At 33.8% G+C, this 15330-nt stretch overlaps 1 protein-coding gene across 1 annotated transcript; it reads left to right on the top strand.

Moving 5' to 3' along the window:
* The first annotated feature begins 1431 nt into the window (after window positions 1-1431).
* LOC132720368 (eukaryotic translation initiation factor 3 subunit H-like) lies at window positions 1432-9713 on the top strand. Its single transcript, XM_060704494.1, has 6 exons — window positions 1432-1563; window positions 4766-4922; window positions 6030-6197; window positions 6658-6913; window positions 8370-8505; window positions 9343-9713. Exons 1-6 carry the CDS (start codon window positions 1504-1506, stop codon window positions 9571-9573), a joined length of 1008 nt encoding a protein of 335 aa, XP_060560477.1. The 5' UTR covers window positions 1432-1503; the 3' UTR covers window positions 9574-9713.
* The last annotated feature ends 5617 nt before the right edge of the window (window positions 9714-15330 follow it).

The following is a 15330-nucleotide window of genomic DNA, read 5'->3' as shown; positions in this document are numbered from 1 at the left end:
ACGTTGAACAAGCCGAAGATTCCACGTCACCATTAATGCATTGCTTTATCATATAATTTTATCTGTCATAACATAAAATAATATTTCATTAAGTTTAATAAAACAGATTTAGTCTTTGCAAGGTAAGTGTTGTACAAAATTTTACATACCCTGTCGTAATTTGACAAAATCTTAAGCCATGTAAAATAAAACTCGTGGTTATTTATATGTTATAAAAGTCTCTGCCTTTATGGGTAACAGAATGTGTCATTTCATCCAGTTTCCTAGATAACATAGTTACAGTAGTATAGGAATAGAACTTTTCGGAATTTATAAATAGGATGTTTGTAGGCAGACGTTTCATTCCCAAGATGGTTAACACCAAGACTTTGACAAGTCTTGAAGACGTTTTACTCCCTATTTTTATTCCAAAATAAAATTGATCCTTTGATAAAAAAAAATCTTTTCATATAAAGTTAAAATTCTTTTTACGAACAAGTGGCCATGAAATTTATTATATTGACTTAAAAAGCATTTCAGTTACTTTAATCTTTTTATCTCAGTCTTATAGTTTTCTTTTAACTTGCTTTTTATCTTATACCTATAAATTTGCACTTGACACATTTGTTTCAACAGCTACTCCCAGACAATTCGCCTGCTTAGTGTAATCGTAAACGATTTTGAAGCAGTATAATGTAGATGTGTATATGTAAATTTGTTCAGTTACTTTGTAAATTTGTTATTTTTATGACGAAATAGATTCGATACTTTAATTAAATAAAATCACTTGATATAAAGTTTAATAGTATTTGATTAATAACTGACCATAAAATTGATTAGATTTACTTAAAAGGGGCATTTCAGTTACTTTAAATTTGTGTGTGCTAAAGTTTGTACATCGTATCAATTTATTCAGGGAATATACATAAACACATATAATAATATCACATATATTAACTAGCATATATATAAAAACACACAAAAAATGCAACAAAATAATTATAAAATTAATTAATTAGTATGTTTCATGTTACCCTAGGATTGCTCATTAAGCTACAAGCTTATTTCCAATGGGGTCCATTTATTACTGTAAAATTATCACACTAACTTATGTAATGATAAATAAATTTAATCATGTCATAATATTTTTTTTAGAAAGTTCAATTAAATAAGTCATGTTTGATTACGTTAGAACACTTTTCTTTTCATAAATTTTTCTATTTCTGTAATAAAGTTAGGCATTAAACATTATTTTTACTAGCACAAAAAATATATCATCATTTGAAATGGAAGTCAAGTTTTTTATGTAACATCACACATTGAAATAATTTGGAGTGAAACGTCTATACACCTAACAAAATGGGAGTGAAACGTTTAGGTGTGAACCGTCTTGGGAATGAAACGTCTCATCAATATTGAAACGTTTTGCATTCATTTTGTGGCGTTAAACCTATTATTGTGTACGGTTTAGTACGGTGTATTACGTAGTTTAGAGATCCTTTTCCGCTTCCTGTTTAAAACAAAATGGCGTCCAAAGGCCGCACGTTTGACTCGCCGGTGAAATATGTCCAGATTGACGGACTAGTACGTACAATTAATGATTATCTACGATAAATGAAAAGAAACATCAAACTCTTTTATCTGTCATATGATTATTTAGACATTAATTTCCTTTAATCATGGTGATTGGATATACAATCTGCTGATTTTTTTTAAAACATGTCGAACCGTTTGTTTCTCTCGTCATACCTGTAGATAGTCCTATAAATATGACGTCGCTTTGAGATATTTTTGCTTCTGGGCAAAGCAACGTCATATCGAAATTTGTCAAAAACCCATAGCATGTTCCGCCAGAAAATCGGGCGGAACGAAAAACAATGAAGACAGCGTGTATTTACATAATTTTTGACCTATTTATGAACAAAACTAAAAAATAAATACCTTTTGTCAAAATAAATTAACTGTCTCATCCGAAAAATCATGATTAAATCCTCTCGTGTATTTCAATTCCTTTTACAGCCGATAAACAAATGGCGGCCGTAAAGTGCGCGAATTCTGATTGGCTAATTCAAATGCAAGCGTTTAACTGAGTCAGAACAATCTAACGGAATATTTTTTTAACGAAATAATTGCCCATGCACCGTCAGTGTGTTCGAATATATTTTTCCGTTCAAAAATTTGGAATCAATCTGTAAAGCACCTTGCTTAACCAGTATGGCTGATAGACAAAAATAGATTGATGTTTATATTTTATTTTAAACTGATAAGTACATCGTTTGAAAGTTTTTGTGTATGATTGAGCATGAAATTGAAAGAAAATATGATAAGCTTTTGAATAAAGCTTGAAAGGCAAGACAATAGACATTTTTTGAATTTTTTATGATGCTATGCGTTTATGAGCAATAACTATTAGACGTCAGGCTTGACCGACAAAAACTATAACAAGCCTGTAACGTCTAATATATTGGACTAACCTGTAGAATGATACTGGTTCTTATGGTAGGACAAGGTCGTCCTTAACCCCCTTTGGCAATCTCCTGGATTGGGCCCCTATGTATTTTTTTTCAGGAGTAAACCATTACTTGTATAATATGAAAAAGGCAAAGCCTGAAAGCGAGCTCGATTTTCCTTTTACCGTGAAATAGTATAAAATAATTGTTCAATTTTGTGTCATTCGGTATTTTATAAACTGCTTCAGTTTATTCTGGTTCCTTGTCCCATTATGGTTCCCATTGAAGTGTGCAAGTGAGGAGTCAGAATTCCTCGGTTTTTATCATTATCTTGTAATTCGGAAAGTTGCAATGTGTCAATCTCAATTCGGTATTTGGACGAAAGTTTTTAGTACTCTCGTTACCGTAAAGCTCGCAGGCCCTTCGGGACTGCTCTTAGAGCTTGCTTTAATAAACTTAAGAAAATTGAATGAAACTTAAATATACTCTTGGTTTAGTTCCCAGGTATGTTCAAGAGAGCCTCTTGGACTCTAAGGGGTTGACCAGAGGTGACCCCCTCTTTTGCTGATCCTTATTTACTTTTAACATGAGTGGGACATCTTTATCAGTAATAAAACTCAGTATGATTCACTTTCTATGTGAATTTGAAACATTCTATATAGTACTGATTCTTAAAAAAAGGAAATTAAAGACTACAAAAAATACACATCAAAATACACGCACTTGTGTCAATGTTTATTTATCTTTCAGATGGAATAAGAAGCAATCTTTATGAATTATGTACTACTTGTGACTATTTACAGTGTTTATTCTAGGAATTGAAAAATAGGGGTGATTTTCCCCCCTCTATTTCAAAAAAGGGGGCGATTTTCAAAATCAAGGGGTGCCAAAATAAACTGCCAATGTTAAATCGTCTGCATTAAGTTTACACTGAGGCGTTATTTATTTAAGGCAGCAGAAGTTGTCCCCCCTTAATTTTTAAACGAAAACAGATTATTACAGAACTGCCGCGATTGATTATAAAGGGATTGACAATACAAACAATCGACCTATCTTTCACGTCTAGATCGTAGCCAAGCTAGGAATTGCCTCGTTTTTCTTGATTATTTACTACACTAAAATGGCGCCCAACTGTCAGACCGAGCACACTAGTTCCGGTTGGTACGGAACATTCTGTTAATTTCCGTCAACTCACGTAACCAGTACCATACGGTACTAAATTACTATAATTAGCTTACAGTTAACTCCCTTCGGTTTCCGATGTAAATGTAAACAAAACAACCAAATATAATGCAGGATGGAAGTTTTACGATTTTATTAACTTTTTTATAGATGCGCGATTTTCACGCACATGATTTTGAATTGTGCGCGATCTGTGAAATACTAGCGTGAATCGCGCATCCTAGAATAGACACTGTATTTATCCCGGGCTGACGCTTTTTATTACCATTTGCGATATTGTTATTAAAGTGGCGATTATTTTTCATTTTGGTATTGTTTGGTTTTATTAACCTGTCAATTACATACTGATTACACGGTCGATGCACACAGTATATTAATCTTCGGTAGATTTTCGGTAAGTTCCGTGAGATGTACGCTGTACGATGGAATTTAATTTAATTTGTATCTCTCAACAAAGTGTACTCAGCGTTATAGCGCAATAGGGTAAAGCACGAGCTTATACTCTAAGTGCCACACGTGTTTTAAGTTCGAGACCGCGTAGGTCTATGTTTTTATTTTCTTATTAATACTTTCAACAATATTGAAGCTATATATGATTATTTTATGTTGTTCGTTTTGTTTTATTATGTTTTACTTAATTTTGTTATATCTATATTCTTTTTAAATAACATGTTTTAAGAATTCATGTTTAAAATTAAAACGGATTTAAATCAATAAATGTCTTTTCAATGCTGTAAAACACACTACAAACTGTTCCATTAAAATATACGGCAAAAATAAAGAAAGAGTACTAAAACAATGGCAACAGCAAGGATCGAACCACAGACCTCTAAATTATCAGGCATTCTCTTAACCGACTGTACTATTGTGAATTAACGAAAACCTTCACATTAAGCTGGCGTGACTTTCAATCCATGACTAATATACTCCACATTAATTCTCGTAAACTACACGGACCAAACCGAAGTGGGATCGAATATTTAAATGAGTTCTATAATGTATGCATAATTGACAGGTCAATAAAATCAGACTATAACCAAAACTTTATTTTATTAAATCCAATAGTGTTTATCTTTGCTTTCTTAATTTTTGCCAGGTGTAAAAATCAATAAATAGAGTAGAAGACTAAATTAACATATTCTAATACATTTCAGGTTGTTCTAAAGATAGTAAAACACTGTCAGGAGGAGGGTACAGCAGGTCAGGATCTTGTGCAGGGCGTGTTATTGGGGCTTGTTGTTGATAACAAATTAGAGATCACAAATTGTTTCCCTTTTCCTAGACACAATGATGATGAGGATTTCGATGAAGGCATGTCAACTTGTTCTTTTCAAAACAAATGCTGATCAATATATTGCACTTACTGAAAAATACCGGGCAGTCAAAGGTCTTGTTCGCAAAGCAGACCCCGGGCTTTGGCTTGGTCGGCTATAGACTACACATGTAAATTTAAAAGGAGATCAAATAAAAAATATATAGATTTCTATACCTATACCTAAATTTTCATTGTCATGTCTAGTTGGGCACAGCCATTTTCAATGTTACTCAATGATAATAGGCGGGGTATTCAGATAACGGAACAATCACAATTTTTCGGCTTGATAATAATCGAAGAGGTGTTCCAAGTGAAAAGGAAAGCGGTGCATGAAATACCTAATGCCAAATGTAAAGTAAAAAATGAACGACTTCCCTGTTCATAGGTTTTACCTTATTTCATATTAATTTTTTAATATTCTTAACAAGTATAATTTTGTTTTATTTACTAAGTGCACCAGGGCTTGACAAATCCACTTGTCCACTTGTAATTATGAGTAGTAGTAATTACTCCAGGCATGTAAATCTGCTAGCAATGCTAGTCCTATAGGATGAGTGAAATTTCTTACAGAAAATAATTAATTTCCAATTCAATTAAATTCTTTATTCATTTGGAAATATATTCAAGCTTTAATCACAAATAAAACAGAACACAAAATATTGTTTGATGTGCAAAACAAGTGTTGGTTTGTTGAATACATTACTTAATTCTGTATAATTGTGTTATAGTAGCAAATGGTAAAAAATTGTAGAAAAATTCTTATTCAGTTTATTTCACATTCTATACTGTAACAGTACAAGAAAATAAACACAAAATTACAATGTGTAACATGTTTGTTGGTATAATCTATTTAGTGTTTACAAGACGAGAATTTTACTTTTTGTCTTGTTACAAAATGGAAATAGTGTCTGCTAATAATTTATTATTAAGTCTGCACTGCTATATGGTACTTCCTGTGGGAACTGCATCCCCACCAATATATTGATAATGTGTACAATGCCGTACATATACTTACTTGCATATGTAGCGCCACCTTACCTGTTGGTGTACATCAATGGCACTATGTCAACTGTGAGAGTAAAAATTGTGTCTCATATTTTCAGTTCAATACCAGATGGAAATGATGAGAAATCTGCGTAAAGTCAACATTGATCATCTTCATGTGGGCTGGTATCAAAGCACATACTTTGGTGGCTTTATTAACAGGGCCCTGCTTGATTCACAGTTCAACTATCAACACTCTATAGAAGAATCTGTTGTCCTCATTTATGGTAAGATCTAAATTTTGAGGTGTTTATTACATTCATTGAGGTATCTTCATGGATGTAGTATGGTATTTCGCTATTTATTAATCTGTCAAAGACAATTAGTTCTAACACTATAACTTTTGAAAGTCTGAATTGATTTTTGTTAACATCTGTTATGCAAATATAACACAAGTCAAGTCCAGTTTGTTTTTGTTTTTCATTCAACTTATGTGTGCCCTTTACTGGCAGTTTTTACTAGTTCCTTTATGAACTCAATGTTAAAACTTCTGAATTAATATTACATGTATTAGATTGAATTTATTATACAAGTGTAAATCTCCAGGCATTTATTTAGGGAAAGATTTTTCTGTAATTCTTGGTTTTCATTTAAATCAGTATTTGGATTTGATTTTTTTTTAAATCTGTTTACATTATAGACTAAGTATAAATTATTTCTTTACTGATGTAGACTTCCATTTTGCAGATCCTTTGAAAACAACTCAAGGATATTTGTCACTGAAGGCATATAGACTAACACCTGAATTGATGAAGTTTTATGGATCAAGGGAACAGGACTTCTCTCCAGAGAGTATCAAAGCTGCTGGTATCACATTTGAGAACATGTTCACAGAAATCCCAGTTACGATCAAGAACTCTCATCTTGTGAATAGTCTTTTGTGTGAACTTGATACAGATCTCTCTGACAAACAGTCATTCGATTACCTTGACCTTGGTACTAGGTAAGTTTGAATGTATGATATCAAGAACACTACAACAGCAATTTTAAGTATGGGAAACAGCATATTCTGTTCCTAGACATATGTAGTGTAGTGAACTATAAACTTAATCAAAATGAATAAATTTGTGATATAAATTAATTTGAAAAAGATTTAATAATGTTGGTCAGGAGATTTTCCTAAGTAGCAGAAAGCATTTATTCAGGGTAGTTGAAAGAACTGTCCTAGATTTGAAGTACAGGTCCGGAAACATCTTTCAAATGTTTGAACTAGGTGCACTGAAAGCTCTGTCTTGGGTTAGACCCGCAAGCTCTCAATAGATAAGCTGATCACATACATGGCATGAAAGAATTTATATTGGGAGTTAAAGGGGATGAGACGTTTTTGACTAAATACACAGAATAAGATCTTCAACAAACGTACCTGTTTCAGGTATGATGATTTTTAGCTCGACTTTTCTATGAAAAGGGGAGCTATCCTACTCGCCCCGGCGTCGGCGTTGGCGTCACACCTTGGTTAAGTTTTTCGTACCACCCCACTTTATTTCAGAAGTATTACAAGTATGGCTTTGAAACTTACCATACTTGTTCACCATCATAACCTCCATCTACAGACAAGAGTACATAACTCTGTCAAGGTTTTTGACAGAATTATGGCCCTTTTTTGACTTAGAAAGTGTATTGAGCTTGGTTAAGTTTTTTGTACCACCTCACTTTATTTCAAAACCATTGGAGGTATTGCTTTGAAACTGACCATACTTGTTTACCATCACGACCTTCATCAACAGACAAGAGGACATAACTCTGTCAAGGTTTTTGACAGAATTATGCCCCTTTTTTGACTTAGAAAATACATTGAATATGGGTAAAATCCACTTATTGCCTTAACCTTTGAGATATTGCTTTGAAACTTTTAATGCTATTTCACATCATTACCCCCATCTGTACGCAAGAGAAGGTAACTCTGTCAAGGATTTGTTTTAAAAATTAAGGCCTTTTATCGACTTAGAATCTTGGTTAAGTTTTTAGTACCAGTCCACTTTTTGACTGAACTGTTTGAGATATTAATTTGAAAGTTGGAATACTTGTTTACAATCATGATTCCCAAACATGTCCAGGAGAAGGTAATTCTGTCAAAGATTTTATTTGAATTATGGCCCTTAACTGTCAATGTTTTGTATTATAGGCAAGCACTAAAAAACTTAAAAAAATCTAAAAAAATTCATTCCTATCCACTGAACCTGCAGTGTTCAAGGGTATCACACAATTCAGTAAAAATAAATTCTTCACTAAATATCTTAATGCTCATGGCCATTGTTCACTTTAAAAATACAGAGATTCTTGTATTGCCTTTTACTGCAAAAACTTTTTTTATTGGCAAGCAATAAAAAAGTCGAGCGCGCTGTCTTACGGACAGCTCTTGTTGTATGTTAAAGGTCTGATTTTCTCGTTTTCAACAGTTCAATGTTAGAGAAGAATCTTCGTTTACTGATGGAGAGTGTAGATGAGATTGCCATGGATGCTAACAAGTTTGTCAACTATCAGCGACAGTACCAGAAACAGAACCTTGCCAAACAACAGTATCAACAGAAAAGGGTGAGCCTTTTTATCAATATTTATATTTCCCTTATTGGCATTGATGTATATATTACTAGCTTATCTGTTTCAATGAAAAAGTCGAGCTTTCTTATTTGCTACATAATGGTCATTTTGTGCAAAAACTTTAATGAAGCACATCATTCAAACATTTTAAGGATACCAATGCAAAATTTGGAACACTTCCTTATCATAACAAGCTGTAGTTGTAAGACAAGGGGCATTATCCTGAAAATAATATTTAATTTTAGTTATGTCCCTTCTTAACATATAATTTTTTGTAAAAATTGGTTATTGATACTGAGGCATTGACTGTATTACAGATGAGCATGAACACAGGGTTTGACTATTATTAAGGTGACAACTATGTCTCAATATGTGACACTAGTACTGGTTAGTTCCAGGAAGCAGGTTCCATTAAGCTTAATTGACCTTGAATAATAATGTTTATACAAATAATCTTTCTGTGATGATTTGGACAATATATCTATTTCCTCTGTGATGGTTTGAATTGATGACAATAAAGAAATTTCCTATGAAAAACAGAAGCAAGAAACATTTGTTTGGGAATTGCTAACAGATATATGCTGCCTCTCACCGCTGTGGGTTCGAATCCCAACAGGGACTTGGGATTCTTTTATGTGAGGAAGCTATTCAACTAACTTACGGAACGTCAGTGGTTCTACTCATGTGCACGTTCGTGCCTGAAATAATGCTTCATCCTCCACCAGTAAAGCTGCAACGTCGCCAAATGACCTGTACTGTGTCGGTGTGACGTAAAACCCAAACAAACAAACAGATATATACCTTTATAACTTATTTTATTTATTTTTACAGCAACAAGAGAATACGCAGCGTGTACAGCGTGGAGACAAACCTCTTCCTGATGAGGACATCAATAAAATCTTCAAGCCTCTACCTACCCCACAGAGGTTAGACAGCCTTCTTATTACAGGCCAGATTGACAATTACTGTCAACAAATTGGAGAATTCGCATCTCAGAGCTTTGGAAAACTGTTCTTGGCGGAAAGTTTACAAGAGAATCCGCCCAATCCAACAGCTACTTGATTAGAATATGATTTTAGTTAACATTTAGACGCCTAACTTTAGTTTTTATCTAAAAGTTAAATCAAATCATGGGATGTCAAATTATGAAGTGCGGCTACAAAAGTAAAAAGAAAAATAAATGGAAAAATTACAATTGTAAACCATGTGTTGTTACTACTTACAGAATAATTTGGATTCTTCCAATTTAATTTAAAAGTTTCCAAGTCAATTAACCTTTGTGGTCAATTCCTCTGCATGAGAATCCAAACTGGTGTTAAATAGCCATAAGCAACCTTTAAACGCCTGTCTTCCATAATGTTTTGTAGCTTTTAATGAAACTATACAGATATGATCATTAGATGGGTCTTTATAAAAATTGCTTAAATTTTGTACCAGTCTGTTGAACTAGATGGCCGCAAGAGCTAAAAAAAATAAAAGCTTAAAATTCTAGTCACCATTTAAAAGTTTTGTTCAGTGTTAATATACTTTGCATAGAGTCCATTATGTAATATTGAGATGAAAGATATTAATTCAACAAATTTATTATTTTGATACACAAACCCCGGCACGCTGAAATGTTACTACCAATGTCTTAATGCAAACTTTTTCATTTGAACCATCTACTCCGGTGAGCGATTAAGTGCTATCATGGCCCTCTTGTTATTTGTACTTGCGCCCATGCGCGTCAAGTAAGGTTTTCTGTAGGCGGTCGTTTTCAATTTGGCTGTTGTTTTCCGTTTACCCTTCTTTCGGTCATGGTGAAAGGTATCGGAGGTGACAACAGTCTTCTTTCGCTGTAACAACCCTCTGTAGGACAAAACCCTCCTGACAGGTCAACCAGTTATTCCCAGTACTTAAGATGACTTGACATGCCCCGTGCCGACTCCGCAATGTGCACACCCCGGGCGGCGTTGGAGAAGAGTCTTGTACTATTAATTTGTTATTTCAATATTTACCAGCGTTCTACACGCATATCATCTATTGAAATCTAACAATTTTCTATCTCTGTAGTATTTAATCATTTAAAAGTTTCTCAGTACGTGTAAATGTAAGGATATAACTTAAACATTTCGTTTTACATTGCTACATGCAAGAGATGAATACATTCACCATCTTATTGCTATTTGTTTTCTACCACACAAATGGTATTTATGGATATTTTGACACATAATATATATATATTATAAATGTAAAAAAGTGGCGGAAAAAATATACTGTTTCTTTAACCCATTACTTCATATACACGCCTTTTAACGCCTTTTTCACCCCCCCCCCCCTTTTTGTTGTCTCAAATGATGAAAAAATGCCTTATTTAGGCTGCAAACACTTGTTTTTGTTTGAGAAATGTTGTTAAAAAAAGTGACCTCTTTTTCGGCGCGGCCCCCCAACCAAAAGATACATCAGGGGGTTGCCAGAAGGGGGATGTGCCCCCTTCTGTTTGGGGGGTTTGAAGGGGGGCGGAGTCCCCCTCATCGCCAAGAAAATTTTTGGACTTGTGAGAGGCTGTAAATGACCCCAGATTGATCATAAGGTAACGTGTAACCAACGCTGAAAAGCATTTGACTCTATCTCAATCCATTGAGAAAGTGCAGCACTTTGAAATCAATTTTGATGGAAAAAATCAACGCAAAATAGTGATTTTTGGCAATTTTGAGATGTCCCCTCGTTGCCATGGTAACAGAAAATTTAAGCCTGAGCATGTTGTTGCAAGTGCAATGGTCCAGTCAACATTTGTGCCAAGTTTGATTAGTGTTGAAGCAGTTTTTATAGTATTATAGCAATTTGAACTTGTAACGGGAGACTTTTCAATGAAAACAGCCATTTTTCACAAAATGCTCATGAAGTAATGGGTTAATCATCGGCAAATTATCAGTTAATGTCAGTTATCTTTTATTTTCATTTTTCGTGTGAATTTTCTATGCATGACTTTCTTTCATATATATATAGAGAGAGAGAGCCGTCCAGTTAGCTCAATAGGTAGAGCTTTGGATTCCCGGACGGTGCAGGATTGATCATGAAATCATTTCTATGGTCATTCGCACTGTACCTCTGCTTTGGTATATACAGTAGTAATCAGTTTCTACGATAGTGAAGGAAACGAATACTGGTAAACTGCTTGACACAAAGCGGTTGCTGAACTGTGTTCAAATAATTTCAAATTGGCTTACTGCCGTGATCCAGAGTGAAATCTACCACCACCACATAAATATAAGTTTGGTTATCATTTGGTTAAATCTGTTAATGTGTAAACTTGACCATATTTTAACTACTAAATTAATTTCTAAACTTTCATATTCACAACCGTTGCCTGGGTGATGCAAAAAATAAAATAGAAATACACAAATGTACAATTAGAGCATTTTAAAAGAAAATGTTCAAGTCATAACCTTACCTTTTTTTTTAATTATTAAATACAAGTAATAGTTGCCTTTTCAACCACCTGCATTTCACGAAGGTGTTTTCTCGTCTGAGGTGATTAATCAAAGTACTTAGGGTACTGATGGATGGATTTTAGAATTTTAAAAGATAATTAATAAATCTTAGTTTTCACTCGAGTCTTGGCTTTTTCGAAAAGAGCCTTTTTCAATCGGAATACCGTAAGATTCGAAAGAACCTGACGAAGCATTTCCTTAGGGAGAAAATAGGTCCGGGAAAATTCAAGTCGTTCAGCTTATGTAGCGACTAAGCTACACATTGCAGCAACTGGTAAAGAGAAGTCGCCCCTGCTTTAGTCAATTTAAGATTATGATTATTTGTAACTTAGATAACGAATATAGATCAAGCAAATAGATCACAAATTATTTTCTGTGAAACGCCAATAAAGATATTTTTTAAATGACTAATTAATTTTATATAAATTTTTGAAAGCCTTTTTCGTCTGGTCGGATTTAGAATATACTTTGGATATTTATCGATGTTTATCGATATGAATGCGATAAATCGCATAAAAATGAATAAATGAATGAATGAAATAATTAATTAAAAGCAAAAAACTTTAGAATTGAACTCCGTACGTACGCCGTATCACAATATAAAAACATTCCTTAAAGATATAATTACCTCAAATTTGCAGTAACAAGGGCGTGAATTTAGTATTTCGAATACGAAATTTGAGAACTTTGATCAAATTCAAACCATGTGATAAATTTTATATTTTCCACTGTTAAACATTCAAACGAGGACAAATATGAAAAGAAAATTATATCAATAATTCAATAAATTCATCTCTTAAACCAACTATTCAGGTGATATTAGGCACAAAGAAAAATATTTAAATACGGGCACGCGACAACGAAAGATCGTAGAGAAGGGGACAGATGTCCCGTTATAATAACACGCGTGTGCAAATAAGTCTGGTCCACACTTTAACAAAAAATACAAATAACCGTTAATAAAGGGGTAACAATTTTGGGAATTGAATAGAAAGTGTTTATGAAACACCTGCTTTAAAAGTTCTTCCATTCATTGAAGTTCTCATAACGGTAAACTTTGTGTATCTTGTATAAACACGGCTGTTACATCACAACTCGATTGACGGGTGGTCATTTGGTTTATCGTTAATCGAGTGTAGCGGTAACTACTTCCACACTTGTCAACCAGTAGATTCCTGCTGTCAACACCACGTGGTGCCGTGATTACCCAATCATTGTTCGCCTTTGTTTGATTGATGCAGGTATACAGAGTACACTTGATCATAATCAATAAAAACAGCTGTTCTTCGCCACTGTTCTTGTGAAGGTGAACACGCGTACGGCCAATGGTTCAAAATGACATTAATCCGTCGGCGAATACCAGGTAAACATAAATTGATGACAGTACCAAATTTCATCTCCTCAGCACGTTTTCTGCAGCAATGCAGCCAGCGTTCCCAGTCAAATCACACAAATGTTTGGAGCGAACAAAAGATAATGCACCTCCACCTAGACAGTCACACACTCAAAAGCATGCCATGTGAAATGGAAATACAATGCTGACATTGGCAAATCAAAGAACGGTCGAGATTTTGAAAATTCATTTCATATATGAAACAAAATTGTATTGTTACTATAATTGATATTGTCATATATTGCAATTGCGGATGGAATTTCTGAAATAATCCTAGAGACGTATTAAGACTTTATTACAGTTTACAAATGTTGATTGTTTTCCTCTTTTTGACAAATCAAGGATGTCTGATTAAAACAGAAGGACGCCAGAAAAACGGATAAGCAAAATCATGTCAACAATAAACATAACTGGCAAGATGAATTGAAAAATTGGGAGTGAAGGATGGGGACTGGGTAAAATAGGATAGTATAATGTTTTATCCTTGTGTTATCCAACTATGCCCAGATACGAGTTAAATAGATACAAACCTTTTTAAGCAGCACGCCTCCAGATTCATTCTATTCTAATTTTCATGAAAATTTGAAAATGTATTTAACAGTATAATATTGTGCAGTATCCAAAAGAATGCAATTTACACATTATCAATGACACAACCCACGTAAATTACCTTAAAGAGGTCATGCATAAATAGCACTTACTGCGTTAGTAACGCAGTAGAAATATAATTATAAATACTGAAAAATCGGTCATAAATCGCACATAACATAATAGAATTTTGAATCTTTATACCTTTCCTAAAATCTTAGTACATTTTTCTAAGGTTTGATTTTATCGAAATAGTTTTGCTCATCTGGAGGCGTGCAGCTTTAACGCAACTTAAGGATAATTCGTAAAAGCGTCTATATTTGTTTTGTCGCAGTCGGAACAATGTAGGTGATTTTCTTGTTGCTGCACCTTCTTAAATGGCCCTGTAAGGTACTTTTGTTATGGTCATAGACTTATCTTTTCATGTCAATTTAAATGAACATTTTTTTTCTTTCGTAAAGATGACGATTGTTAGAATTTCGCTTGGGAGATTCGTCTTTATATATTAGTATATTAGATCTGTGTAATATTTGATATGCCATTTACCTGTTTTAATCCCCAGGTGTATCATTAACGCGCAGTACGTAATGTTTTTGTGGGTTTTTTTGTGTTTTTTTTTTTTGAAGCGCTGCCCTGTATGTCCCTGCTTATATGTTTTATGTCTTATTTCATGTCTTATATACAGTTCAGTGTTTTGTGTACTGGTATTCTACGATGTTTCGTTTGAATGTCCAGTGTATCGTCGTCTAATTATTACCTGCCCCATTTCTTTCCAATTTATCCATATTTTCTGTAGCGCACGTTTTCATATTTCGTTTAAATAAATAGTTGTTCTAGTTATAAGATTATAAATAAACTTTCCCGTGCCCCCCCCCCGTCCCTCTGTGGTGCCCTGTCCCTTCTCACCTTTTGCCTTGCACCTTTCCCATGAACGCTGTTCTTCGATCCTTGTTAATAATAACCCTCATATTTTTTTTTATAAAATCTCTAAGTCATTCAATCAATTATAATTGACATCTCATGATAAGCTCAATAATTGCACAGTTAATTATTCCCCGTCTTGCAGTTGTAACATGCATGGTTGAAATAGAAAAAAAATCGGAAAGCAGTCAAAATGTCATTTATGTAATTTCCTTCAATATTGGTTCAGAGGCAGACAGATTTCTCATATTTGAAAACCAACTTTTAAAAATTTCCCTAAATTATGAATTAAGCAGTTCGTTTCCCATGTATCATTTCGTGTCATCTGGAAATCGATCGCTATTTAACATGATGATGAAGAGTTCAAAATGATGCCGACACTTTAATGCGACCGATAATTGTCGACAATATGTTCTTATCGCTATTGGAAATCGTCAGCGTACT

Source organism: Ruditapes philippinarum, unplaced genomic scaffold (genome assembly GCF_026571515.1).
Source record: "Ruditapes philippinarum isolate M1 unplaced genomic scaffold, ASM2657151v2 ctg1386_1_1_1_1, whole genome shotgun sequence".
Lineage (NCBI taxonomy): Eukaryota > Metazoa > Mollusca > Bivalvia > Venerida > Veneridae > Ruditapes > Ruditapes philippinarum.
Note: the sequence above shows the minus strand (reverse complement) of the source record. Positions and strands in the feature narration are given on the sequence as shown.

What these genes read in the sequence shown, in the direction of transcription:
- LOC132720368 (XM_060704494.1), top strand. Translation starts at nt 1,504, where the DNA reads ATGGCGTCCAAAGGCCGCACGTTTGACTCGCCGGTGAAATATGTCCAG. An exon ending in TACCTTGACCTTGGTACTAG is followed by an intron (nt 6,914 to 8,369) that starts GTAAGTTTGAAT and finishes CGTTTTCAACAG; the next exon opens with TTCAATGTTAGAGAAGAATC. An exon ending in AACAGTATCAACAGAAAAGG is followed by an intron (nt 8,506 to 9,342) that starts GTGAGCCTTTTT and finishes TTATTTTTACAG; the next exon opens with CAACAAGAGAATACGCAGCG.